Source organism: Canis lupus, chromosome 37 (genome assembly GCF_003254725.2).
Source record: "Canis lupus dingo isolate Sandy chromosome 37, ASM325472v2, whole genome shotgun sequence".
In the NCBI taxonomy this organism is placed as follows: domain Eukaryota; kingdom Metazoa; phylum Chordata; class Mammalia; order Carnivora; family Canidae; genus Canis; species Canis lupus.
In genome coordinates, this window is record NC_064279.1 from 23,968,621 (window position 1) to 23,996,240 (window position 27,620).

Sequence of the window (27,620 nt, forward strand, 5' to 3'; positions counted from 1 at the left end):
AATAATCCACAGAGCTGCCGCCGCCCAACCTCCAGGGCCCAGGCTGGGGCCCCTAACTCCAGAGTGTGGGTGCTCCCTGGGCCATGCTGCCCTCTCTGGGAGGAGGCTGGGCGGGCCGCCTGGAGAGAGCCCCGGGCACTCTGGCTGTGGGTTGGATCTGCACCCTGAGGGTCAGCCGTCCTTACCTGGGGCCTGATTTTCTCTCGTCCACGGGTGGGTGCTCCTGCCACCCGTCTCCGTGCCCCTCGGGTGTAGCAGGAGCTGGTGGCTGCTGGCCTGGGATGGGGCAGCCGGTGCTGGCCCCCCTGCAGTTGCAGGGGTTCTCAACCTTGCCTAACACGTGAGTGGGCCGGGGCACTCAAAATACTCCGGTCCGCACGCCCCCATCAGAGAGTCTGATCTGATTGGCCTGGAGTGGAGCCCGGGTAGGTCGCCTTGTGTGTTTTAAGGGTCCTGGGTGGTTCCAGGGCAGAGCTGGGCAAGAAGAATGCTGGAGTCGGGACACCTGGGTGTGAATCTTGTCCCGTTGCCCTGGTCCTACGTTACTCGCCTTATCCGAGACTCCGTTTTCCTCATCTGTCTAATGGGCATGATCTCAGCCTCGCGTAACAGGATGATGCTCCATGCAAGACCGTGGCTGTGAATGTGCTTGAAAACTAGAGGGCCGGGTGAATGGGAGCGATGGTCATGGGGCCGCTGCGGGCGGAAGCACTCAATGCCAGGCCCCAGGCCCCCCAGCCTGGCCGACTCAGCTCTGCGGTATTTTGGCAGGGTGCTTCCGAGGCAGTCACAGTCGCCCTATCCATTTCCATGTCGCTTGCCCACCGCCTCCCTGTCCTCTAAAGCATCTGGAGAGGAGGGTTTTATGGGTTCCGAGCTCAGCACCCCCGCTGTGGCTCTAGCTACAGGAGCCCCCCTGACGGATGACCAGATGCCCTAGAAACCTTGGCCGAGCGAAAACATAATTGCATCCAAGTAGGAAGGTGGTTGGCTGGGCAGGGATCTCCGGGATGTCAAGCCCGCTGCTGCTCGCCTTCTGGAAGCGGCCGCTGTTGGCACACGCCGGGGCTACGCTGCCCCCGTGAGGCGGCCCCGGGAGCCGCAGCTGGCCCTACGCGGGACCTCGAGGGTCCTTTGGCTTCAGCGGGGGTCCCAGGTTTCCGTCGGGGGAGCTTGTTAAACTCGCCCAAGCAGGGCACCTGTCGTCGTCGTTGTCGTCGTCGCAGACTGCCCGGCTAGAAGCTGGGAGGGCGTCTGGGAATCTGCACTGGAACATTCCAGCCCCCCTGCCCCCCCGGGGCAATTCTAATTCATACAATCACCCAATTTCTCTGTGACCTAATTTGTAAAATCCAGGGCACCTGCAGAGCCCCTTGTTCAGAAATTATTAAGAATTTCAAGAGCGCGACAGCAAAGCGTGAAGCTGAGCACAGGCCCCGGGTGGGCGCGCGGGCAGCCGGCCCAGCTCTCGGGCCCTCTGAGTTTGGAGGGTCCCCGTGTGCAGCGACCCCGTGGGTTAGATGTGTCCAGAGTACTGGCTGCGTAGGGATGAGGTAGGTGAGAGAGCATCGCCTGGAGGTGGGGCGGTCTCCGAACAGAATTTGGACGCTACCACTTACGACTTAGGCGACTTCAGACACATTCCTAACCTCTGAGCCTCACTTCATCTTTAAATATTAGGATAGTTTCTATTTCAAAGAATTGCTCTGAGAATGTAAACTCATTCCTGTGATACAGCAAGTGCTGCCTAAATGGAGTTACTACTGCCTCCTGGGCTCTGCGTTCGGGTTTTAGGATGTAGGAGTAGATGAGGATGATGTACATTGTGGTCCCCATCCTAAATGGACAGAGGCAGCCACAGAACTCCCCCCTGACCGCGGGTGGGATGGAGGTGTGCCCAGGTGCAGGTAGGAGAATATCTGTGTCCCACAGGGGGTGCAAAGACAGGTGTAGGGAGGAAGCAGGAATATGAGGGACGACGTGGTGTGTGTGTGTGGGGGGGAGATGGGGTTCAGGCAGATGGGGCATGAGCTACACACGAGCTTGGGGCTCCCCGTGGTAGAGGAAGGGTGTAGGTAGAGGAGAAGTTGGAGAGGAAGCCAGAGGAGAGCTCATCGGGAAAGCCTCTGGGGGTCTTGCTGTGGGATTTCAGCTTTGGGCTGAAAGGAAAGTATTTAAGCAGAGGATTTGTGTTTTAGAACAGGAACCTCCTCCTGTGATACTTAGCAGGGAGGACACGGGACTGGGCTGGTCCTGGCAGGAACAAGTGGCCGTGGTCCAGGTGAGAAGCGGGTGTCATCTGGACTCGGCAGCGGAAGTGGGGAGCGATGTAGCTGATTCCCGGGGCCTGGGGACCTGCCGGACGTGGGAGGGGATGAGGAATCAGCGGTGACTCTGGAGGTCAGGCTACGCAGCTGGGTGGATGCTGGTCCCATCGTCTGGGATGATGACCAGAAGGGGAGGAGGGAAACAGGGCAGGGGGTGGTGGTAGGGAGAGTTTAGGAGGAAAAGTGACGAGTTCAGATTTTGTTGGTGTTTTTGAATTTGTACTTCGTAAGGGGTAAGATACCTGAGCGTCCAGAATGAGTTCAATTTGGGGGCACATGGAATTGGAGTTGCCTGGGGGACACACTTGACTCTCCCATCACCCTCATCCTGACATCCCGTTCACGAACAAGACCCACTGGTTCTGTCCCCAAGATGCTGTTCATACGTGTCCCCTTCTCTCCCCCTCCTGCGTCACCTGCACAGAGGAGAGGGGCGGTGGTTGTTGGGGAAGGGCAGGAGCAGCAGGCCGTGAGGGCACAGGATGGGGCCTGTCCTTTGCAAACAGGAGGGTGGGTGTGGAGAGGTTTTCTGGCTGACTCCAGGGGTTTGGATGGGCAGGGAGGACATTCTCACAGTCAGGTCTTGGTTTTCTCGGATGGGGAGAAGGCAGAGTGGGGAGAAGCATGAAAGGGTGTTGTAGACACGGGGGAATGTGGGAGCGAGACAGCTCGAGCAGGTTTCCCCAGGCAGGATTTGGAGCTGGGGGGTTCTGTGGTGATGTCAGCCGGCACTGTGGGGGGACTGTCTCCATCAGGGCTCCGCAGGTTGTGCGGGGGCACCAGTGTTGGCCGATGGGGCTCCTCGGGGCTGAGATGCTGCAGGGCAGGCGAGCCACAGAGGAGCAGAGGTGACGGTGGAGCCTGGACCTAGTCTCTTTAGGGACGGAGGCAAGGCCGGAGAGGCTTGATGGGTTGGGGAATAGAATGGGGAGAGCAGAGACTCCTTCTTCCATCGGCAAGACGTTGACATTGAAGCCTCCACCTGGCCTCTCACCGCGGTGTAGACCATGGGCCGAGTGGGCGAGTCGGGTGTTCAGACTCTCCATGAAGAGCACTGAGGCTCAGAGTGTGGCTTCCGAGTGCTGAGTGGAGGATGCAAGACTGGTGAAGTCAAGAGCGGTGGCCTTGGACCAGCTTGGCCCGCCGGGGGTGAGGGTGGCATCCAAGCAGGCTCCAGCTGCCAGCCCAGTCCCTGCTGGGTCACAAAGGGCCCGTGAGTGTGTGATCCCCGGGGTGCTGTGTGGGTTGCTCCGATGACCCCTGAACTGTGCGGGGCAGGACGGAGCAAGGGGTGGAGCGTCCGGGAGCTGGAATCCCAGATGACCTCAGGGCTGAGCAGGGGGTTTGCAGATGAGGGTTGTCAGGGCCCAGAGGAGGCCCAAGGGCAGCAGAGGAGCGTGGTAGAGAGGGCCCGGCTGCGGCAGGCCCTAAGGGAGGAGCCGCGGGGAGAAGACGCCTGGGTCACCCCCATGTCCCCCAAAGCTCCCCTGCAGCATGTGGGTGACAGGAGGGTGAGCAGCTGCCGATGGAGAGGCCGGGAGACGGTCCCCGTGGCAGGTGGTGCCATGTGGCTGGACCAGCACGGCCTTCCTGAACGCTACTTTTCCTGAGGCCCCTCCTCAACCTCCCTGCAAAGGGAGGTGGGGAGACTCTGGACCCTTCTCTGTGCCTCCTAGAGCAGCCAGGCAGAGGCAAGGCCAAGGGGCCTGCTGCATCGTTGCCTTTGCTGCTGGGCGCTGGCTGAATGACGGCACGGCTCAAGGGCCTCGGGGAAGCGAGCTTCAGTGCCCTCGCAGAAGGAAGGGTGCCTGCCCGACGACAGGCCAAGCCCTTGCCAGGCTGGGGTGCTCCCAAGTACTCCACTGGCCACATGCCATGGAGCGGCGGGGGGATACAGGGGTCTGGGCTGGGCAGGGTGGGGAGGCCACCAACTCTGAGTACATGCTGTGCACGAGGCCCGGGAGGCCTCACAGGGTGCCGTCAGGGGACGCGTAAAGGGCAGTGTGCTGCTCTCACTCCCGCACAGGAAGGGGGCACGTGGGGATGGAGGGGCCCAGGTGAAAGGAAAGATGTGAAAGAATGTGGGGCAATGGCTGGAAGGTGGGACTCAGGGTCACTAGCCATTCTGTAGCTTTCTTCTTCACGGAGAAGAGACAGCTGGGGGCTGGGTAGGGGCGAGAGGTAGGATTCACCTTGGCCGGAGGCCCCTGGTGGTTAAGAGCTTATGAGGCCTTGGAATGAGCAACTGAGGAACAGTCTAGAAATGCCTTCCTGAAAATCCTCTCCAAGAAGGAGACCTGTCATGCACCGAAGGGTAGGTTAGGGCCCCTTGACTTAATTGCAAAAGGCCTGCGATTGCCCACTTGCTGCTCTAAGCCCCCTGTGGACACTACCTCACTGGACTTTTTTGAATGGTAGAGAAGGGGGCACCCAAGTCTGGATGGGAGGCCGGGTCTGGGGGCTCCCCTCTGGAGGGACAGGCCCCTTGTGCTCTGGAGGGTGGCCCGTGGGCCTCTCACCCTCCACCTGCCTTCCCTGGGCCCTTGGAGGACGCTGACGCAGGGCTAACTGAATGCATAACTTTATTAAATAAATGCTTTGTCATGACAAAAGACAAAGATCAAGGAGTAACATAAATTATAAGTTGAATAAATAGTATACAGCAATCTTCACTTTTTTAATAAAACGTGAGATCCTCTGGCTTTTTTTTTCTTTTTTTTTATTTCCTCAGGTACAAAATGCTAAACAGGAGGCGAGCCCCTCTGCATTCAGGTGATTTTTTTCCCCGCTTTTTTTAAAAATTCTTTTCCCCACAAACTGGTTTTATTTGTCAATTTATTTTTTTTCATCCTCTTCACCAGTAAAGATTATGAGCGTTTATTAAAAAAAAAAAAAAAAAGTCGAAAACAAAACAAAGGGAGAGAATAGAGCTATGATATGTATGTACGTAACACTACAAAGAGCTACAGTAATATGTGCTGTGGTTATTGCTGTCTTCAAAAAAGAAAAAAAAACCGGTAGGCAACTCGGAATCTGAAGGAATCTTGTCTGACAACTGTCTATCCGTGTGGGCTACTGTGTGGTGGTGGTGGTGGTGGCGGTGGTGGTGGCGGTTGTGGTGGCAGCGGTGGTGGTGGCGGCGACGGTGGCGGGAGATTCGGGACTCAGGCTGGTGGCCGGGGACCTGAGAAGGTGGCTGACGCTCCCCACCTTCCCTTTCCCCACCCAGAGGAGTTTGAGAGGGGGGCCAGGGTCTGTGAGGATGGCTAGACCATATAACTCCATTAGAAAACCCAGAAAGTATGTTTATAAAAAGAAACAAAAACCCAGGAGGAGAAAAAAAAAAAAAAAGTGGAGAAAAGTGCAAAAGGAAGTCTTGCACTTTAGTGGTTTTAAAAATAAAGACAGTACAACGCCCAGGTGGCTGGCTTGGCAAGTCCCCATCCCCTTGTGCCACCACTTCTCAAAATTTAGCCTCCTTTCTCCTGCAAACCACAAATGTCCTCTTTGAGACCCAGGGTTGCTTCTCGTGGGCTCACTTCCCTCTAAGGCCCCCGTGCACCGAGGCCCTCCCTGGTGCCAACAAGCCAGGTGTCGGGAGAGCGGTGGCCGGGCCCACCTGCCCGGGGGAGGCTGACCCTGCAGGATTCCCGGGGAGACCACTGAGATGGCGATGGGCAAATGAGCGAGGAGACAGGAGGTAGACCGCACGGGGCCGCCTGGGCCTCCCGTCCTCCCCTGTGGGGGTTGAATGTCTCCAGGCCTGTCTGTGTAGGCCTGGCTGTCTGAGAAACGTTCGAGCGTCACCCGTCCCAGATGCCCTGTTTGCCCAGGTGGGTAGGGAAGCTCTGGGGGAAGGAGGACGGGTCCTGGCGAGGCCTCCATCCGCGACCCGGCGGCAGTGGCAATGACAGGTAGTCGTCTCCCTGCCAGAGCGAGGCACAGGTCAGAGGGGATGGGAAGAGGCCTACTGTTGGGTGGGTGGGTGGGTGGGGGTGACATTTAGTCTTGAGGCCACAGAGAACTACAGAGCCTGAGGCCTCGAGGTGAAGCAACAGTAGCCCTCAGGCAGCCTGGAGTCAAGGAGATCCCGGGTCAGGATCCCCGCTGGCGGCGCTGCCCACCAGCCTTCCCTCCCGCCCTCCTGGCCCAGGGACGCTCCATCTCCGTCCTCCTCCTCGACTCCCTCCCCAGGCCAGGCCGCCCCCTTGGGAGGCTAGTCTCATCCCTCATCCGTCATGCAGGTCCTGCGTCGTCTAGGGAGTGGCCAGCTGACCGGAGTCACCCCTGCAAGCACTGGGCTCACAGGCTTGGGTGAGTCGCGGGAGCTCCGGAAACCCGAAGACTGCTGGGGTTCAAGCAGGCCCTACTCCCCCACCTCATGGCCGGCGGCAGGCGCCCCTTCAGAGTCCGGGACGCAGCAGGGGGAAAGGAGAGAGCCTCTCTCAGGAACCAGGTCCAGGTCTTGGGAGGGGTGTGCGGTGGGGGGTATGCAATTCCTGGCTCAGTCTTTTCTTAGGGGGAATGGCACCCCAGTATCCACTTGGCAGATCCCAGTTAGACGGCTGCTCAAGATGCGCAGAAAGGATGGGCAAACGGTAGAGTGAAGCGGGAAAGGTTTACAATACTGGCCTCAGACACGGAAATGTGAGTCGGGGGTTTGGGGAGAGAGTTGTGCAGAGAGATGGGGCGCACTGACGCGGCAGGTCGACTCAGTCCTCTCGGCCGCCATCCCCATCGGGCCCTTTGTCCTGTGGCAATCGACCGTCTCTCCTGTCCCAGCCAACTGTCCTGGGGTGGGGGGGGTTAGGGAGGCAGGAATCCCCCCCCCCGCACCCCAGCCCCAAGTCCCGTAGCTGCAAGTCTCCCACCAGCTGAAATGTGTCTGCTTCTCCGCTGGAGAAGTTGGGCGCTGGAGTGGTCCCCACGGCGTCACGCCATCAGGGAAGAGTGGAGAGAGTTGTGTCCACAGCGAGGAGGGGGCCCCTTCGCCGGTGTCCCAGCCCCCTCTCCCGGCAGGCTGGCTCCGGCCTCCGAGGACAGCCCCACGGGCGCCGGTTTGTTGAGAACGTCAGCGGGAACGGGAGTTTCCTTGGTTCCGAACCTGGCTCCTGAGGACAGCACCCTGCAGCATCCGCTCGTCCTGGGCCCTTGTCCCGTCCCCCGCCCCAGGGAGAGAGCCTGCGCCGGGCTGGCCGGAGGCGTTGAAGGGCTTGCAACAGTCTGCCACCTGTCCCTCACTGCAGAGCGGAGGTGGCCACCCGCGTGCACGGTCTTGTCCCTCCGAAGGCACGGCCGGTCTGTGCCGATCCCTGCTCCTGCCCAGCGGCAGGTGTCTAGAGCCCACCTAACGGTGCCCACCGTCCCCGGCGCCCAGGCCTGGAGCAAGCTCATTTCTCTCTGAGGAACTGCGCCCCCATTCTCTTCTTGCTGTCGTCTTGAGTCCCAAAGGCCTAGAGGATGGGGAGCCAGGCAATCGCGCTGGGCTTCGTCCCCCTTCCTGTTGCTTTGCTCCAGAGCTAGAAGGAGGCAGTCCCCCCTGGCCCTCCAGCCGGTCCCCCCTCTCCTGCTCCCCTTTTACCGGCTCCCCTGCGTTCACCCCGGCTCACGTCCCTCCCGCTCACGTCCCTCTTTCATTTCAGGCTCTCTCCTGCTCGGCCAGCGCGGAGGCCCAGCAAGGCCCTCAAAATGTCCAAATGCAGGCTTGGCCCGGACGGGAGAAAAAGGCTGGGCAGGACCAGTGGGTCACACTTGGCCCCGTTGTGCTTGTTTGGTGCAGGGTCCAGAGGCGGTGACTCCCGGAGGGTCTCAGGGCTAACAACGCCAGAGGCGCGGGGGGCGCGGGGGGCACGCCTCGGAGAGCCCTCGTCTACCCGGCTGGGTACCTGCGGACACACCTGCACACACCTGCACGCGGGAAGCCGGGAAAGAGTCTAACACCGTGGCCCACCGAGGGTTTGCGTCTGCCGCTCATGGGAGGCTGGCAAGATTGCAGTTATGGGTTGTGTCAGAAGAATATGGGTTTTCTCGGTTTTCCCAGAACGAGGAAGATCCTCAGTGCACCCAGAGGAACTGCTTTGAAAAGTTAATGCAAACCTTCGAAGGAAAGGGAGGAAGAAAGCAAAATAGAAAGAACGTAGATGTATATGCCTTATACATGACTACATGGAGCCTCGTAGAGAAGTATGGACGAGGCCGCATCGATGTCAGCCTATCCTCCCCCAGAGGGGCCGTGCTCGGAGCGGAGGGAGCGCCGCGGGGGGCTCAAACCACCCGTGTCAGCGTGATCTGGTCACCCTGGGAGAGCAAGCCTCTCGGCTCCGGGGTGTGTCCTGCTTTCTAAAAGTCTGCACGGGGCCTGAAGTACGCACACCTACTTACTCTTGGTATTTCTGCGTAGGAAAACCTATCTATCTAACGGCACTCGGTTATGCAGTTGCTTTGTTTGGAGAGGAATGGAATGCATTTTAGTTTTCAGAAGTTTTGGGGAAGGAGAACCCTCTGCCGGGGGGAGAGGGGAGGAGGAGCGGGTTCAAGCCATGCAGCTTGCTGGCTGGCGGTGGAGATAGGTCAGGAGAGGCGCTGACCCCTCCGGTCTTTTCCCTTCTCCCCCCGCGACCAATCCAGACGGGAAAACCCCCAAGGGTGCCATCGGGTGCCACACCTTGGGCCATACCTTCCGGTGCCCAAACGTCTCCCAACTCAGGCCAGGGCTGGACACGACGACGGGCCGGTCCAGCCGTGGTCCCGGTGATCTTTCCCTTCCTGCCCACGTTCTTCTTTCCTTCTTCTTCGAAACGACACTCTGGTGTCTCCCTCTCTCCTCTACACGTGCACTTTCTTCCCTTCTCTCTCCTCTCTCGTGTTCCTCCTCTCTTCCCCTCCCTGTCCCTTCAACTTGCCTCAAAAAGAAAACCATTTTCAAGATTTTTCAAGGGGTGTGTGTGGGGGGGTCTCCTTAGCTGTCTGCATCTCTGCTGTTGCCGGTTTGAAAGTTGAGACCTTGCTAGCGATTCCGAGGTCCTCAGTTTCCTCAAATAGATAGATATATGATTTTTTTTTTCCCTTAAATGAGATGAAATGAGTGGCGTCCTGGGGTGGAGGGAGGTGCTGGCTGGAGTCGGGGCTGGGGATGGGATGGGGCGAGGGGAGGACGGGGAGGGGACGCGTCACTCAACGTTGCTGCTGTCGAAGGTGTGGCACTGAAAGTCCCCGTCGACATACTCCATGCCTGGCAGCTTCATCCCATACTTGTCCACGCACCAGCAGATGCCACGTTTGCGGCCACGGGAAGGCTTGCACTGGGGGAGGGGGGAAGGGAGAGGGACAGGCGGTGAGGGTGGCTGTCCCCCCGGAGGCTCTGCTCCTTGTCTTCCCTGCCCCAAGACAGACTGTGACCCCAAAACCATCGGGGTTCTGCTGTGCCCCCTGCACGGGGGTGGCCCTAGGGAAAATGCTCATGTAGACAGCCCGCCCTCCACTAGCTCTTACAACCTCTCTTTCACGCCACCCGTTCAGGGCCCTCCAGCTTGACAGTCTCCATATGGCTACGTGATCTGCTGAGGATGAGGTGACAGCGATGCTGCGGCTGCATCATCTGTACGGCTTTATCGGGTACCAGACGCTACTTAACACTTCCCACGGAGAAGGTCCTGTTCTAAGTGCCTTTACAAAGATGAATCCCTAATCCCTCATCACTGCGTAAGGATAACAGGTACGATGGTCGTTTTGCATCAGAGTCTGGGGGCAGAGACTTTAAATAAGGAGATAAGGAGGGCACAGCTCCTAAGTGGGAGAGCCAAGAATTGACTCAAGGCCGTCTGGCTCTTGACCCTCAACTTAGACGAGGGGCACCCTTAGGGAGCATCAGGGTCACCTGAGAGGGAACTTGTTAGGAATGCGAAATTCTCAGAGTCCACCCCCAAAACCCCAGGGTGGGGCTCCACAATTGGTGTTTTAACAAGCCCTCCAGGTAGTTCTGACGCCCCAGGATCCCGGAGAACCACTGGCCTAAGATAACGGGGTAACCGCTTGAATAGGCTAAGTATTAGCGCAGAAGTGTTGCCCAAAAGGGCAGCCTGGCTGGGAATGGGACGTAAATCATTTCACGTGGTTCCTGCGGAAAATTCGCTTGGAAGTCACTATCTGTGCGCATATATTTACGTGTGTGTGTTTATCAGAAAAGAATCTATACAACCTGCGACATGACACAGTGATAGAACGCTTGCTTTTTTGGTGAGTTCATGTAAATGAGGCGGATCACTAAAACTTAAGTAGGTCCGCACGGGAGGGAAGGGGGAAAGTCACGATTGAGGTACTTGCATGGATATCAGGGATTCAGGAAACACTATTGTTAACGGCACAAACCTTCAGCACTTGGAGGTGAAGGGTTTCTGGCAGCTGCCCCTTCAGGGGCCCCCTGAACATGGGAGCAGGGGACGTACCTGCTTTCTCTTGTAGAACCCTTTGCGGTCACAGTTGGGCAGGTACACGGCACGAGGCACCATGCGTGGGCTGGCTTTGAGCTCCTGCAGGGAAGCCTCCATGTGTCTGCGGCAGGGGCCCTGTGTGAAGACGGCAGGAGTGAGACCCATGGCAGGACCCAAGTGGAAAGCACCTTTCTGGGGACGCCTGGGGAGCTCAGCGGCTGAGCGTCTGCCTTTGGCTCAGGGCATGCTCCTGGGGTCCTGGGATCGAGTCCCGTATCGGGCCCCCCTATGGGAGCCTGCTTCTCCCTCTGCCTGTGTCTCTGCCTCTCTCTGTGCCTCTCTCATGAATAAGTAAAATCTTAAAAAAATAAAAATAAAAGAAAGAAAGAAAGAAGAAAGAAAGAAAGAAAGAAAGAAAGAAAGAAAGAAAGAAAGAAAGAAAGAAAGAAAGAAAGAAAGAAAAAGAAACCACCTGTCTGTGCAGAACGTGGGGCGCAGGGCACTGGGAGCTAAAGGGTCAGTGGAGAATTTTTTTCAATTAGTCGCTACCAGAGATCTCTCCTCCTTTGTGCCTGTCATGCACTCTGGGTATAGAAAAGTGTGCAAAACCAGCATCTGACCGGTCACGGGGCATACCGTCCCACTTTTCTTGCACAACCCCCGCCCTGCTCTGATTCAGTCTGGAGGTGGCCGTCCGCAGGTGCTCCGGGGAGCATGCTGCCCAGGTGAGGTCACCCCTGGCGCTTGAATGAGCGCCTTGAATGAGCACCGCCTCTATGCCCCGCTCGGGTAAGCCCTGAGTTCTGATAAATGGAAGCCGTGAGACGTCTCTGAATTCCATGCTAGGACTCACCTAAGCACTGGCTGCTGAAAATACTCATTTAGAAGCAGGGAAAAGTCAAAAGGCAGGGGTGGTGGTGGCAGAGGCGGCCTGGCAGGGATGCCGGTGGAGGCGGGGTGGGGGGTGGCAGTGTCCCTGTGACTCACCTGCTCAGATTCCTGTCTCATCTCGGGGGCAGAGATGACCCGGGGGTGGGCAGTGTTCTCGGCGCCCCCCACAAACTTGGACTGGGTCAGCTTCTTTCTGCGATCCTTCTTCACCGCCTCGGCCTTCAGCTCGGAGATGCGGGTGTGCTTGGGCCGGAAGATCTTGGGCGAGTAGGTCTCCTCTGCCATCTCGGAGGTGGTTGGCTCCTCGTGCTCACGGGAGTCTCTCTCTGCAGGAGAAGGAGGCGGAGGGTCAGCCTCTGGGGCCGTGCCAGAGCTTACCAGACTGGGGACAAGCAGGGGAAGAAGGAGGACATAGGGGTCCTCGCTGCTGGAAGTGCTGGGAAAGGCTGGCATGACTCGAGTCCAAAGGAGCAAATCTGGGAAGGCTTCATGGGGTGGCATGGGGTTGAAAAGGTCAGGCTGATAAATGAGGGCAAGTCTGACAGGGGGGAGAGGACATTCTGGGGGCAGGACGGGTGTGTGTGGGGGGACGTTGGTGGGACGTGGCCCGTGGGGGTGCTCAGTGCTGGTCGGGGACTTGCTTGCCTGCCACGGGGCTGGCTCTGTAGATGGGGCAGTGGCTGGATGGGGGCTGCCGTCTAAGAGCATGACCTGGAGATGCAGGCTGATGGGGGAAGGAAGGAAAGGCCAAGTCTGTCCCCGAGTGGGGCCTTCGTGCTTCCAGGACTGTTAGAGCTGAGATCCATTCAACTTGGAACCGGGGAGCAGGAGGGTTCTCGGGATCTAGACTAGCCGGGTGGTGAGGACCGTCATGAAGAGGAGGGGACCTGAGGGGGCCAGACAGGTGGGGCCTGGAGGATGGGTGGGGGGACCTGGAACCCCACGGCCCTGCCCCGGCTCCGGGCTGGCTCCGGGCTCTGGGCCCTGGGAGGCTGGAACGTAACCCAGCTCCAGGCCAAGAGAGGCCGACAGCTGGCGGGGGCTGGAGCAGTTATATATAGGAGAGACTTGGTGACAGTCTATACTTAGCTGACTTATGACCTTTAAAGAAGTAGGACTTTGTTCATTTATTTGTTGATCTGATAATTCCACCCCCCCGGCCTCCTTTCCATCTGCAGACTTCCAGTACATTCTTATCTCCCAGACACTCTTCTCTGGGCCCCTCTTCCTCCTCTCAGCTCCTTGACCTCGCCAGCCTTGGCAGACCCAGAGTGGGGAGGGCTTCATCACTCTTCCCAGGTGGGCAGGACGTGACCAGGATGCCCGCAGGGAGACCAGGTGCAAGGTGGGGGTGGGTAGGGGCGGGTCAGTCCTATCTTCACCGCCTCTTTTCAAATTTTAGAGAGAGAGAAAAATAGGGCTCCGGGGTGACCCCGGATAACTCAAATGAGGTGAAGGAAAATCTTGTTCTCCAGCCACTCCACTGTCACTGGGCTCTCCAGGAGCCACGATGACAAGGCCCTGGGATGGAGAATAGGAGTCCAAGGAGGTGGGGATGACGGGACACACAGGGAAGGAGAATCTTGGTGAAAAGACACTGTTTTGTGTCCCCAGGGGCAGGAACCCTCTTTCCAGGGGAAGTTCCGGGTGTGGGTTAAGGGAGGCATTTGGGGACCTGGCCTAACCTGGTCAGGATGGCAGGTGGCAGGAAGCACCTGAGCACCTGTTTGTCTCTTGGCTTGGGATTTGTCAAACTTAATTGAATAGGTATCCGGTCTTTAAGGCCCTGGCAGGGAAGTTTCCTGCCCTGAAGAAGCCTCCACAAGTTTGCAGTGTTTTGGGTGGTTAGCTGGCTTGGATATTTATCCACAGAGAGGAAGGGAGGTAGTCACTAGAGGGACACGATGCGGAGCGAGCAAATGGCAGAGATACGGGGAGGCATTCTCGGAGCAAAGTTCGGAGCCAGGTCCCCATCCCCCACTTTTGGTCTTTCCCTCCCTCTTCCCGCCTTGCCTGGACTCAGGGCTCTGACTCTATCAGATCTGCTGCGATCATTAATCAGCGTGGTGGGCGATCCACCTGGTAGGGGGAGGATACCGTCTAGGGTTAGCTGAAGGAGTGACGTTTGGAGTAAACCAACTTTTCTTGGTTGCGGGACAAGCTAGAATGGGGTGACGTGCAGGGGAGCAGTGGGGGGCTCTGTACAAACTGAAATGCTAGGGCTCTGTTATCTAGTACTGAGCCCGAACCCGAGGCTCAGGTCTTGGGGAGAGATGCGTGGAGAGGAAAAGCCAGCTGTGGGACGGAAGGTTGCTGAGCCCATCTTGCTGAGTGATCTGAGGCACTTCCCGCAACCTCTCTGGGCATCACCGAGCGCTCTGACCCTGAGAAAGCAGTTGACCACTGGGGTAGAAGAGAGGCAAGAGATGGCTGCCACTGAAAGGTTGGGAGCATTGGGGGGGGCATGGCCACCCCCTTCCCCTAATCAAGATCGTAAGCAGGTGAAGTGAGGAAAGGTGGGTGAGGGCACAGGTGGGAGGGTGGAGCAGCTCCAGCCTGGGCTGGAGGGCCAGCAGATTGGTGTGTGGCTGGGCTCCAGGAGTTGCCACTTCCGTGAGGGAGATCCAGGGAGCTGCTGACCTCCAGTGGCTGGAGCTGTACCAGCTCCTGGAAGCCTTCCAATGCACCGTCAGGTCCATGCCCCTGTGTCCAAGCAAGTACATGAACATATCTCAGGGTGCTCTTTCTAGCTCTTAAAAACACCAGAGATGGGGGTGCTGCCCCTCCTCCTCTGGCCACCTGTTGTGCCGGAGCCCCCCCGTCCCTCTGGTCAGAGAGTGTCATCCACCAGATGTGGTGTCCCCTCTCCCGGGGCTTCTCTCTCTAGCCTTGCTGGACACGGAGGCCTGCTGGCTCACGCCACTCCACATACCAACAGCTCTTCTCAAGACCCTTCATCTTTTAGGACCTTTTCTAAGAAATGCTATGGGCTGCCCTTAACCTTGACTCACTCCTCCTGGGACGGGGATGGGGCTATTAACAGTGGTTCAATAAGCTTGGGAGCAACTTTTCTTGGACCTTAGTCTTTTCCCCGAAAGTGTTCAAGGATGGCCTTGGGACTAAGCGCATGTTCATACTGGAAAACGATGTGGATTCCTGTATGTTCTTTAAGGAGCTCAAAGCACTTCTGCAGGGAGGCCTGGGTGGTTCGCCTCTGCCTTTGGCTCAGGTCATGATCCCGGGATCCTGGGACTGAGCTCCACGTCGGGCTCCCTACTCAGTGACAAGCCTGCTTCTCCCTCTCCCTCTGCCGCTCCCCCAGCTTGTGCTCTCTGGCTCTATCGCTCTGTCAAATAAATAAATAATATCTTAAAAGAGAGAAAAACCCTAAAAAGCAAAGCACTTCTGCAAACCTTCTCTCCTTCCCCGGCCATACCCTCCCTGGTTCACAGGCTTTTTTTTTGGCTGCTTCTGAAGGGCAGGCTTAAAGTTTTAATGTGTCTCCTGGTTTTTTGGTGCCATTTAACCCCATGGGACCTATTACTTGGGCAGCCAGGGCACTGGAGTCTCAAAGATACCAGTCAGGGTCTCGTGGTCAACTTGCAGGCTCCAGAGACAACGGAAACTCAGCACAGAGTCAGTGCGGAGCTACAAAGATGAAAAGGCTGGAGAGTAAGACGGGGGGTTGGAATGCCAGGGCCCGCTAGCCCTCCTCAGCTGCTTCCTGGCCAAGTCATAAATAGGCTTTCAGTTTGGGAAGGGCTTCAGTTTTAGCTAAGACAAGCAGGCACACGCACACTGGCGGTTCCTGTGCTCATTCATGGAGAGAAAATGGACCAAGGTTGCAGAGGGGATTTAGGTGGGATGAAAGGGAGGACTTCCCGAACTGTGGAACAGCAAAGGAACTACCAAGTGCAGGGGGTTCTCGAAGCTGTTCCACAAACAGGCCAGTACCTCCACATGGCCGGTAGGTGGCGGAGGAGACTCATGGCTGCACAGCAGGTCCCCGGTGCTTATTTCCAGGGACCTCAAGGCACTTTTAAGATCTGAGATTTGTGTGCTGCCCTCCTCGACTTCTGTGACAGCTACCCAAATCCTCTCCTTCCCTCTGTGTGTCTGCAGATGCATTTCAGGAGTCAGGGCGATGGACAGGTGAGGACTAGAAAAAACAAAAAACCCATGTATGGGGAGGGTGAAGGCAGCTGTGAGAGCTGGAGGCTCATGGAGGGACAAGGCCTGACCTGTGCATCTGTGCATAGCCTCCTACTGCTTCTCTCGTCTGCAGCTGAAAAGTGATCTGGGGACGAGGGGACCCCTTCGAGGGCCTCCTTGCCCTTGTCTCCATGTCCTTCTGAAAGGATTCTACAGCAGCTGGAAAATGGGGAATGCTCAGTATTGTTCCCGCCTCCAAGGGGCAATGGAGGCAGGGCCCGTTAAATCCCTCAATCTCATCCAATGGCCAAGGGAGCAGGGGCTGTCACATGGTCCTTATGGGTGCCTTTCCTGATGGGCGGGTTCTGAGTCTGGCCTGCCTCCCCACAGGCTCTCTGATGGCCCCTGTCCCTGCCCCGTCATGGGGGCCAATGCAGTTCCTCCTTCATTCATAAGGGGGTTCTGCGTCCTGCTGCTGCGCCAGCACCCACGGAGGCACACTCAGGTACACGGCCCTTCCTATGGCAACATGAACACCTGCTGGAGGACTACGCCATTATCACGTCCCAGCAAACACAGAGGGTGTCTGGCTGGAGGCCCAGCGGCTCTGGATCCGGAGCCATCGTAGGGTGGGCAGCACTACCACAGCACAGCGGACAATGCCCGAAGCGGGCCCATGCTCTTAAGAAGCCTTCCGATTCCATCCTGCTCCATGGACTGTGATGGAGATGTTAGGGACCTGCTGCTCCCTGCAATCTATCTCCCCATGCTGGTCATGCCCTGGCCCCACTAGCACCCTGGGCCCAGGCTGGTGGTAATTTCCCACTCTATCTTAATCTCATCATCAGACTTCAAACAGAGTGGCCCAGATACTGCCTCTTTGCTTACGGAAATTGAAGAAACCGAGGCGTAACTTGGACTTCACAGCTCAGGAAGACTGTGGGGCTTGGCCAGGCCACCTGGACCTGGGGAGAGGGAAGTCTCTTTTTGTAGCCAGGAGACAAGATGGGTTTGCCCAGAATCTCTCTACAAGTAATGAAAAGGGGAGCTGGGTTTCCTCTGGCTCTCACTCTAACTCCTTCTGTGGAATTTAAAAAGTAAGCTTCTTAAGAGCGGAGCCCGGTCATCTATGTCCACCTCTCCATCAGATGGCATTCAGTATATAAGCTGTAAATGGAGAGATGCACAGATTTCTTCAAGAGATGAAGAGAAGCGGGTCAAGAAGCGGGCCTGTAACATAAAGTCGGGCATGTTACGGTTCCACGGATGCCGCGAGAGGTCACCTCACCCTGCCCCTTGCCTTGAAGCCCTGGAGCTGCTGCAGAGGGAGCCGGGAAGCCGAGTAACAGGACCAAGTACGGCTCCCCTGGATTTCCTGGGCTTCTTTGATCTAAAGTCGTGCTCTCCGATATAGCACTCAAGAGTCACATGTGGCCACTTAAATGAATAAATATTAAATCGAATTACAAGTGGAGCTTCTTGGTTGCTCTATCCACTTTTCAAGGACCCGTAGCCCCAGCAGTGAGTGGCTGCTGCGGTGGACAACACAGATGCAGAGCATTTTCATCACTGCAGAAAGTCCTCCTGGACAGCGGGCCTGAGGGCACTGATCCACCCCTGGCCGTGGCCGGATGCCTGCACCCCCTCCCCACTTTGCCCTGTTTCCCCGCCAACCTGCCTCCCCCTGCTCTTTGCCAGGACATGCAGCTTATGGGGCAATGATGGATCGGCGGCTCACTGTTTAAAAAAACTGTGAAACGCGTTTCAATCTCCTGAAGTCTGACCGTTTCCCAGCCGTGGATGCCAAATGAATCAATGACACCGCGTGTGCATGCCTTTGCATAAAGAGAACGGGCCCAGGGCGATCGGGAGGGGCTGCCGGGCCTTCCAGGGGAACTGCCTCCTCTTAGCCATTCCAGTCCTGGCCAAGTGTGTGCTTTGTCCCAGCCTCTCTTGGAAGACACTGTTTTCTTTTCCTCTGTGGTCAGTAACAGGCCAGTAACAGGCCTGCATGTTCTGGGCTCTTTTTAACACGAATTATGGGCTGGGAAGCAAAGGAGCGCTGTCTTTTCAAGAGGAAAACAAATCCAAATAACCATGATCCTGAGGAACAGTTGCAAGAAGACACTGGAGAAGGAAGAGGTGTGACTCGGGGTGAGTGGTGGAGGCGGGGAGCAGGTTCAGAGAATCAGTGACTGGACAGTGAGGACAGGAGACCTACCCTGCTGAGCTCCTCTACAGCCCCCACCCCATTCCAGACCAGGAAACTAATGTAGTTGGGTGCTCTAAACCAACACCAAAGTTGGCCAATGTGGGCACGCAACATCTCTATCCTAAATAGAGAATTGGTGACATCATATCGCATGGTGGGTGAACAGAGTAAGAGTTGGAGTACCAGGAAGTCTGATTGCCAGCCCCAGCTGAGAGGAACCAGTCCCCACCTAGAGGGTTCCCTCCAGAAGCATCCCCCGTCTAATGGCATTACTTCATGCTGCGTTAGGCATGAGGTCTCGTTCCAAAAGATGGAGAGAGAAAAGGTGACCCACTGCCCTTAATGGCGTAGACCTGGCTGCTGTCAAGTTGGTGACATTCCTCCAGAATGAAAGGTGAGGCTCTCACTCATGCATCTCCCATTGTCCTGGGACCAGAGGTAAAGGCAGAATTCCCCCCATTCTTTTCCCCCTAGGGCCAAAGTAGGTGAGGGCTGCGCTTTCAGTACACATTTCTTGATCCCTGGGAGACAGTTGGTGATAAATTTACACGTTAGAAATACACACTTATGTCCAGCTCCCCAGATAAGGTTCCCTGGCTGGGTTTCTCTAGAGCTGGGGAAAGTACAGCGTGCTCAGGAGAAACGTCTGTGTCTGTTTCCCACATACACCCTAAACCAGAAGGGAATGGAGGGGGCTTGGTGGGAAGCAGCCTCTGAATGGAGAAGGGGGAGAGGGAGAGGAAGCACTTGGCCATTTCTCTGACCTGGCTACACTTCCACTCATGACTCATCACAGTCCATTCAGAACATTACAATTAGGCAGCCACATTCCCTGAGAACGGTCCTGGGTGACCAGAAGGGGGTGGCAGGGAGCAGGCAACTAGATCTTTCCCTAGGTTCCCTAAGAAAAGAGAGCTGCTGGGGGTCAAACAAGAGTCCTGTGGTGTCTGGAAGAGTCCAAATTCAGACTCTTCCTGTTGGACTCTTTGGGGCAGAAGGAGAGAATGCAGAGATATTATTTCCCTTCTCAGGTCGGGGAGGGGCTTGCTAGTGGCTTCCACACTTTCCAGTTAGGCGGCCACTAGCCACATGTAGCTATTAAAGCTTGAAATGTGGCTAAAGGGGCCGAATTAAAAATTTTATTTCATTTAGGGCCACCTGCGTGGCTTAGTCTGTTGAGCATCCGACTCTCGATTTCGGCTCAGGTCATGATCTCAGGGTGCTGGGATGGAGCCCCGAGTCGGGCTCACGCTGGGTGTGGCTTCTGCTTAGGATTCCCTCTCTCCTTTTCTCTCTGCCCCCCCCCACTCTAAAGAAAGTTATTTCATTTTAATTGATTTGATTTTTAAAACTAATACTCAGTGTGGTGATCAGAAACTTTTTGAGTATGTTTGGAATGACTCAGGTATATGAATCCAGTTTTTCGACTGTAAACTTTTTTACAAAGCTTAAATATACAAATCGAGTATTTTTAATGAAAATTTAGTGTCCAAACTGGGATGCGCTGTCCATGCAAATCATACCTCAGATTTCAAAGACTTTAATATGAAAGAAAGAACGTAAAATATCTCATTATAACTGCTGGAGTATATGTAGAAATGATAATATTGTGGATACATTGAATTGAAATATATGCTTAAAATTAATTTCACCTGTTTCTCTTGGCCTTGTTAAAAAGTATGGTTACGAGAAGATTTGAAATCACGTGTGTGGCTCGTATGCAGTTTCAGCTGGCCTGGGCTGTTCTAAAGCATCTGGGACGAGAGTCATCTTCAGTGGTGTGACAAAGAGACAGTGGAGCATACTCAGTTCAGCTGTGATGGCAGGACCTAAATGGTTCGGGATAACCAGAGCCCACCTAAAACATCTGTGCGAACCAGCAAAGGTCAAAGGAAGCCAGGTTCTGAGTGCAAATTCGGTCTGGGTCTTGCCTCAGGATTTGGCTAGGGAAAGCCCATGTCTGATGGTTGAGGTTGAGGGATGAAAAATGAGGTAACTAACCTATTTATATTAAAATTTCCCCCAGGGTGCACTTGACAGGTCTAACCTCTTGGGAAGAGGTCGTTAACTTATCTGCCTCCTTCTTAAGAATCCCCCAAGAGAGGAGCAGCCGCAGCTCCAGGATGTGTTAGCCTGGCTCTCCGAAATGCCTCAGATTCATCTGAGGCCCCCAGGTGTAATCAGGAGGCTCCACTCCCATCCTTTGGAAAGATCGCTGATAGACCTGCCCATGTTCCAAAACCTGGTGACTCTCTGGCTGTCTTCCTTATCAACCCTTAGGGCGTGTGGTTTTTCTCTCCTGCTCTCACGCTGCCCCACTGGAGGAGCTGGGGTCTCCTCATCTTGGCTCGCCTGACTCCATGAAAGGCCTGTGCAGGTAGAGGCTGCTTGCCAAGGAAAGCTGGCCGCTTAGGGGCCATGTTCTCCTTCCATACTGTAGGCTGCCACACAGCCAAGGGGAAGCGAGGGCCTGCCTGCCTTCCCAGATCAGGAGAGCACCCCATAGTTCAGGAAAGGAGGTTTAGTCCACGGCCCCAAGGCCGGGGCTCAGCACTGCTCCTTTCCACCCCGGCCTAGGCCAGTCTTGTTTCCAAGACCATGGAGAAAAAGGGAGACAATGGAGTGTGGTTGAAAATAAAAGCTGGGGGTAGGGGGACTGCATTCTCCACTTTAGAGCCAGTTCACTTCTTACCTTAAAACAGAGCAGTCCCCCCGCCCAGTTCATCTTCACAAGCCCCACTATGGGAAGACAATGTTGGGCCATATTTGCTGAAGGCCTCATGGTAAGTTAGGCCAGGCCTTGGTGAGAGCCCTAGTGACTAGTCTAGAAAGCCCAGAAGAGCGGAATGGGTATAGAATCAATAGGACTGTCAGACTGAGTTCCATCTAGTCCTGGCTCTGTCACTAACCCTGCACTCCCTGCCTTGGTGTTCTCATCTGTGAAATTACTGTTTTGAGTACTAAGATCTATGGGTTGTTTCCAGCATTAGCACTCTTTGGCCAGTACCTAGACCATTCGTGGGGAGACACTAGGACCAAGCTAAGCCAAGTGGCCAGGTAGGAAATGTCACTTTATCTCCCATAGAAGTTTGCAATAATTCCTCTGGATTTATATTAAAAAAAAAAAAAAAGGCATCACAATAGAAATCATGGAAACAGAACTGGAAACAAAAGTGGGGGGATGCTCTGGATAGAGGGCAGTGGGAAATAGAAGCTTAGAACTGGCTTCTTTCTTTTTGCAAATAGGTAATGAATCTTATTGTTTTGGAAAACAAAATCCAGACTGTAATTTAAGGATGGCCTCCGGGGATTGTATCTTTGGGACCAACTATAGTAAAAATGCGAAACAAAAACTCAAACAAAATCCCTCCAAATTGCCTCTTCATCTCTCACCACACCCATTCTCCCATCCTCTTCACTTCTACTCCCTGTTGATCCCTCACTGGTACCTGGTCTGTACATGGAGTCCTTCCAGTTTCTGGATGCTGGAGGCTTGGAGTGTGCGGATCCATTCTTCGAAGTTCTATGTTCTACGCATTAAATAACCCAAAGTTTCAAAGGCATTGCTCAGGTACAAAGTCAAAGCTTTAGGCAAAAATTACCCTCCTTTCCTGCTAGCCACCTCCCCCCACCTCCCATCCCTTTTAAGGGGACTGGGGCTTCTGTGGGATTCCTACTCCCATGCCCTTTGCTGTAACCCCCATGGTGACCTCTGCCTCCTAGGTCAGCCCAGTCCTCTCTCTGCAGCTGCAAGTCCACCTGTCTGCTCAAATCCAACCCAAGCCTAAGCACTAACTGGCAGCTGCTCTGACTTAAAACTCAAGCCCTCAGGGAATGCCGTCAAGCTAGGGGATGGAGAAGGGGGGGGTGGGGGGGTGGGGTCGGAAGGAGGGATAAGAAAAGAGAAATATGGAAAGAAAATGAGTTCTCACTGTGGCCAACTGTCTTTGCTCTTCCAGTCTGAGCTGACACAGCAGAAAGAGGGGGCGGGAGGCAAGAAAAGTCAAGTTAAAAGCACCGTCTCTCATCTTCCCGGCTCCCATTTTGGTTGGCTCAGGGCACAGCCAGCCTCTCAAAGGCTTATTTCAAAGGGAGGGGGTGCGAGTGGGAAAGGAATCTGGCTCCTTTGGTTTTCCATGATCTTGTTCAACCCAGACACAAATTTGGCCAATAAACCGAACTCTGGGACTTGACTTCAACATGGCATTTGGACCAGGCTTGGAGTGGAAGCCAGGGTGATGGACGCCAAACCCCTCAGAGATGCAAAGGCCAAATTCATTTTTATTTAGGTAATATTTTTTTTCGTTCCCAGAGCATACTTTCTGTCCACTCTCTCTTATTTCTCAATGACAGAATGGAAACGCAGAACCCATTTCTCCTTGTATCCCAAGCTTAATGTCTCACGGGCTCAAGGGAGATCTCCCAGAACCAGGCCAGGGCCCTTCTCCCAACAATGCCCAAAGCCTGGTGCGTCCTTGCCTCCATCCAGCTCACCGGTATTTATTGAGTTTGGCTCAATAAAGAACTCCTGTCTCCCGCCTCCCTCCAGCCTCACACACACTGCCCTCTGTTTCTATATCTATCTTTGCCCCAGAACTGGCCAAAATAAAATGCAGGGCCCAGCGGGCTCCCAGCACCCAGTTCTCGGGCAGACTGGCTCTCTGGTTGCTCAGCAACGCGCCCAGCAAAACACCAGTCTCCGCCTGCCCGCCCTCAGCTCTTCCTCCAGCAGCTTTGGCTGCCTGCCACCTCGCTCTCCTCAGCTCCCCATTCCGGATTCGAGAAATGCACTTTTTTTCTTTTGCTTAAAAAAAGATACGTATCTATATCTTTCTGTGCGCACATATCTTTTGGTGTGTGTGTGTGTGAGTGTGTGTGTGTGTATGCATCCATCATCTCTACCTGTATCTCTACCTGTATGGCAACCACAGGAGGGAGAGGCAAATCCAGGTTCTCACTGCCCACCTTGGTAGGGAGGATACGGTGCTGGGGTGTTGGGGAGCAGGATTTTTGGCCAAGGGAGCTGACACCTTCCTCCCTGTCTCTGTTGACTTCCCTCTCTTTATGGAACCTCTCTGCGCCATCTCCAACTTTTTGGGGGACCCCCTCAACGGTTGCAAAAAGCTAGAGCCAGGAGCGCCCACTACCATCCTATCTTCCAGGAGGAAGGAGTCCCCGAAGCCATCCTGCAACCGTGCTCCGTTGGCACCTGCCAGAGGCCGGGTGGAGTCGCCAAGAAAGTCGGGGTGGGGCGGGGAGGCAGCCACGGGTTCCCCAGGAGGCGGCCAGAAGGTAGGGGTTGAGGAACAGGCTGCAGAGAAGTCTGAAAGGCATCTTGCTTGGGACAAAAGCCGGTGTCTTTGTGTGTCTCTGTGTGTATTACGTTCAACTGGAAAGTTGGATGATGAGCCAATTTGCTCTTCCAAGCGGTAGCGCGCGTGCGTGCGAGCGCCCTGCGCGCACACCCTCCGCACCAACCACATCACACCAACCACACGGTTGGGCAAATACAAGCGAGGCCAGAGCGGCTGAGTGATACCTTGCATACTTTCTTTGTGACCGGATTATTACCCAGAGCGCCCGCTTCCAAGCCAGGAAATCAATTCATACCTTTTCTCCCCCAGGCGCTAAGCTTTTCCAAATCCACATCCCCCAGGATGAGCGCGGCCAGGACCGCCTTTGAAAAGTGGCTCTTAATAAAAATAACTCCACAAACCCGGCCCCTCGGGCCTCCGGGGCCTGCGCGTTGCACTCTGTTCCTTTTTTTTTTTTTTTTTGCAGGCTGCAATCCGGGGGAGGACTGGCTCTCGCAAAGTGGAGGGGCTGCCGGGGGCGGCCGGGGGGCGGCCGGCAAACCCTGCGAGGCTTGCGGGGTTCCAGGGTGAGCCCGGGAAAGTCCTGCTGCTTTGCAAGCGCTTCCGCACTCCTATCCTACACGATCGTGTCTGTAGCTGGCAGTTAGGAAAACCCAAGTCGGGGCGCCCTAATGGACGGGATGGGGGCTGGGAAGAGGGACATTGTCCCAGTAAGAAGCTACACAGAAAAAAGAAAAAATTTTTTTAGCTAAGTTTTAACCCCCTTCGGAGAGGATCAATAACCAGGTTGGTTATTCATTGGTTAAGAACCCAGATCTTTGTGCACAGCTCCTTAGATCAAAAAAAAAAAAAAAAAAAGACGGGAGATCAGGTAAGCGCCAAAGAAAACCCAGGCTAAGGAGGGGGGCAGAACCGTTCTGATTTAAAAAAAAAAAAAAAAAAAAAAAAAGAACCGTTCTGATTGAACAGGCAGCTCATCCAACGTTTTAAACCTTAGGCTCCAGACTGAGAACTGGGGGGCGGGGCCGCGAGGGGCGGGGCCACAGTGGGGCGGGGCTACTCGGAGGAGGGCGCGGCTCCCGGAGCGTGGCTTTCCCGTCTCCGCCCAGTAGATTTTGCATTCTGCGTTTCCAGGGGCCTCTTGCATTTACACCACACCCACTTGTGATCCGGTTTGATGGATTGAGGTGGTGGTGGGGGGGGGGGGGGCTGGGGGGGCGCGGGGTGGGGGACAGATGAGCCCTGGCGGGGAAGTGGTGATGCCTGAGTCTCACATCCCTCCTTGCCCCCATATCCACCTTTCTTCCCAGGTAAAATCTGAACTGGGGCGGGGGGGGTGGGGGGGAAACAAGGAATTCGATTCAGGGACGAATACTCAGCATTATTGGATCAGAAACCCTTCTTTCCCCTCCCCCCTCCGCCCCCCGCCGACCCCCCACCTCCCCACCGCTGCAGCCCAGCGTGCCAAAGTCATTTTTCCCTTCTCGGGAGGAAAAAAGGTATTTTGCATTTTAATAATGTCTTACCACGTACCGCAAACCATCACACCAAGTCTAGAGCACTGGGTGTGCGCGGGGAGGGGCATCGGAGCCCCCCCGGCCCCCCCGGCCCCCCCGCCCCCGGCTTAGCTCCCCAGCGCCCGAGCGCGCGCGCGGGGGGTGTGCAGGGGCGGAGGGAAGGGAGCCCCGGGACCGGCCGGCAGGGGGGCGGGGGCGCGGGCGGGGGCGCAGGTGGGATTACCGCGGAGGGCTGGTGCCGCCTCTCTCTCCAGGTCCCCAGTTAAAGCAATATTTTAACAAAAGAGATTTTTCTTTTTTTTCTTTTTTTTTTTCCAAGTTCGAAAGAACCCGTGTTGGGTGGGTGGCGGAGGGAGTCTGTAGGGTAACAGGCGCCTTCTCAGACTGGGAGCTGAGCACCTGGGGGTTTGCACCGGGACGCCGACTGCAGCTCGGGGGCAGGATTCAGACGGGGGGGGGGGGCGGGGAGGGGGAAGGAGCGAAGGCTCGGGGGGCTCGGCTGGGGGCGCGGCGCGGGGTAGCCGGGTCCGCCAGGCTCCGATTCCGAGGGGCCAGGACCGTGCCCACCCTCCTCCCGGGCTCCACCCCGGCGCCAAGCCGCTTGCGGGGCCGAGCGCGCGGGGCCGGCCGTCCCGCGTCCCCGGCCGAGCGCCGCGCAACCCGACCGGCACACCGAGCGCGCTCACCGATCTTGGCTTGCTCGCGGTAGCTCTTCTCGTTGAGGCAAACCCCGCGGCCGTGCAGCAGGGCGTGCAGCGGCTTCTCCTCGTCCTGCCGGGGGAGGCAGCGCAGCCCCTGGGCGCAGCGCTCCGTGTAGACGCCGCACGACTGCCCCTCGGCCAGGGCGCAAGTCATGCAGCAACCGCAGCCGGGCTCTTTGACCAGCTCGCAGCCCAGGGGGCTGGGGGGGCACATGGAGAGGGCTTTCTCGTCGCAGGGCTCGCAGTGCACGAAGGAGCCCAGGCCCTGGGCCGGCCCCGCACAGGAGGCCAGCAGCAGGAGGACCGCGGTGAGCACCATCTTCTCCGAGTCTTCCCCTTTACCTTGGGGCGGGGCACGAGAGCGAGAGTGTGGGGAGAAAGGGGCCAGGAGGGCGCCCGGAGAAATTAAAAAAATGTTTTTTTTTCTGGCAGGTAGAGCAGGTGCCCTCCCCCAGACAATTGCAAAATGTGGGGAGAGATGGAGGGCTGAGGTGCCTGCAAGCGAGTCCCAGTTGCAAGGATTAAAGGACTTGCAACAGGTTGGGGGAAAAAGAGCAGCGCCAGGTGCACGCGGAGGGAGTGGAGGCCAGAGAAACAACCCCCCCGGCCAGACCTGCTCAGAATTACAAGGAGGAAAAAGCCAAAAATTGTTCACCCCAAAGAAACCGCCGAAATAATGAGCTCGGAGGCTGTGGAGGAGAAGGGGGTGGGGGCGGGGGGGAGCAAAATGGGTTTGTCTTCAAAAATTTGGTTTAAGACCTAAAATGCACCCTGCCCCTAGTTCCTAACCTTCAGCTGCCTGCAGCGCGCGGCTGCCGCGGAACAGGTAAGAGGCGGCGGCGGTGGCCGCGAGGGTGGGGGAAGATGTTGAAATCAAGAAATTAAAAAAAAAAAAAAAAAAAGCCCCCAATCCAAACCCCTAACACCTCTCTGCTCCCGCTGTGCCACCACCTCTTGGAAATTCGCAGGTTCTGCGTGAAGCTCGAAGAAGGGTGCAAACGGAAGAGGGGGTAATTAAAAGGAGCAAAAAAAAAAAAAAAAAAAAAAAAAGAGAGAGAGAGAGAGAGAGAGAGAGAGAGAGAAAACCCCACACCGGTTTGCTCCTCTTTCCTAGCTCTTTCCCCCGGCAGAAGTTTCCAAAGAGACTACGGGCTCCGGTGGAGCAGGCGCTTTTAAATAGACGGCCCCTGGCTGCCAGCCAGTTTGTAGCTGCTATTTGAGCTCCCCAACACCCAACCCAGGCGAGGATGCCAAGGAGCTTTGCAGTACAAACTCACACGGGGTGGGGGTGGGGAGAGGCCTTCTAGACACACGGGGGCTCCCCTGCGCTCCCGGAGCAGTGCCCTCCTCCCCCCGGAATGCAAGTAGGGGGCACGGGGGACCGGCTGGGCTGCCTACGGGGCAGGGAGGCGGGGGGGGGGGGGGGGGGTGGGGGGGGTGGATAGGTGGGGGGGGTCGAGTGGAAGAAGCGAATATTCAGGAGTTGGTGGCCGCACTGAAGAGGAACTCGGTCTCCCTCCCTCCCACCCCTTAACTAGCCAAGGCTCCGGCTGCAGGGAGAAGCATTTTCTTATTAGCCAAGTGGATATATACCGTGCCCAAGAAATTCTTCCCAAGCTTTGGGAAATGGCTGTCTGCTAGTGTCTAAGTTACTATGTGAGGGGTGTGTGTGTGTGTGTGTGTGTGTGTGTGAAGGGGAGTGTTAGTGCAGGATGGCCAGCTGAGGGGAGTGAGCTGAATTAAAAGGAAAGGAAAAAAGAAAAGAGAAGAAAAACTAGATTCCCCCCACCCCCCAAAGTCCGGGGAAGGGGATAGGGGATTTGATTAAAAGCATTTTTCTCGCTGGTGGAGTGTGGAGTGACTGTCTTTGGTCATAGGATCAAGGGGTGGCCACCTTCCTTCGGCTCCTTGTTGGCCTAGGGAAGCTCTGCATGTGCGTGTGTGCGTGCGTGTGTGTGTGTGTGTGTGTGTGTGTGTGCACATGCTGCATGCTTGCGCACGCTTGTGGGTATCTGTGTTGTGTATGTTTGCAGGAAGGGATATTCATACAGCAGCATTGAAGGGAGCAGTGACTTA

The 27,620-nt window shown here is 56.0% G+C and overlaps 1 protein-coding gene across 1 annotated transcript; it reads right to left on the reverse strand.

The window, feature by feature from the left end:
• Positions 1–4,892: 4,892 nt before the first annotated feature.
• IGFBP5 (insulin like growth factor binding protein 5) lies at positions 4,893–27,308 on the reverse strand. Its single transcript, XM_025441583.3, has 4 exons — positions 25,530–27,308; positions 11,744–11,973; positions 10,772–10,891; positions 4,893–9,628 (listed from the first exon to the last, which is right to left on the reverse strand). The coding sequence occupies exons 1-4, from the start codon at positions 25,861–25,863 to the stop codon at positions 9,497–9,499; spliced, it is 816 nt and encodes a 271-aa protein (XP_025297368.1). The 5' UTR covers positions 25,864–27,308; the 3' UTR covers positions 4,893–9,496.
• Positions 27,309–27,620: the final 312 nt, after the last annotated feature.

Coding starts and splice junctions, on each gene's coding strand:
- IGFBP5 (XM_025441583.3), bottom strand. CDS start 25,863: ATGGTGCTCACCGCGGTCCTCCTGCTGCTGGCCTCCTGTGCGGGGCCG. Junction 11,974..25,529: donor CCGCGAGCAAGCCAAGATCG/GTGAGCGCGCTC, acceptor CTTCTCCTGCAG/AGAGAGACTCCCGTGAGCAC. Junction 10,892..11,743: donor TGAGACAGGAATCTGAGCAG/GTGAGTCACAGG, acceptor GTCTTCACACAG/GGCCCCTGCCGCAGACACAT.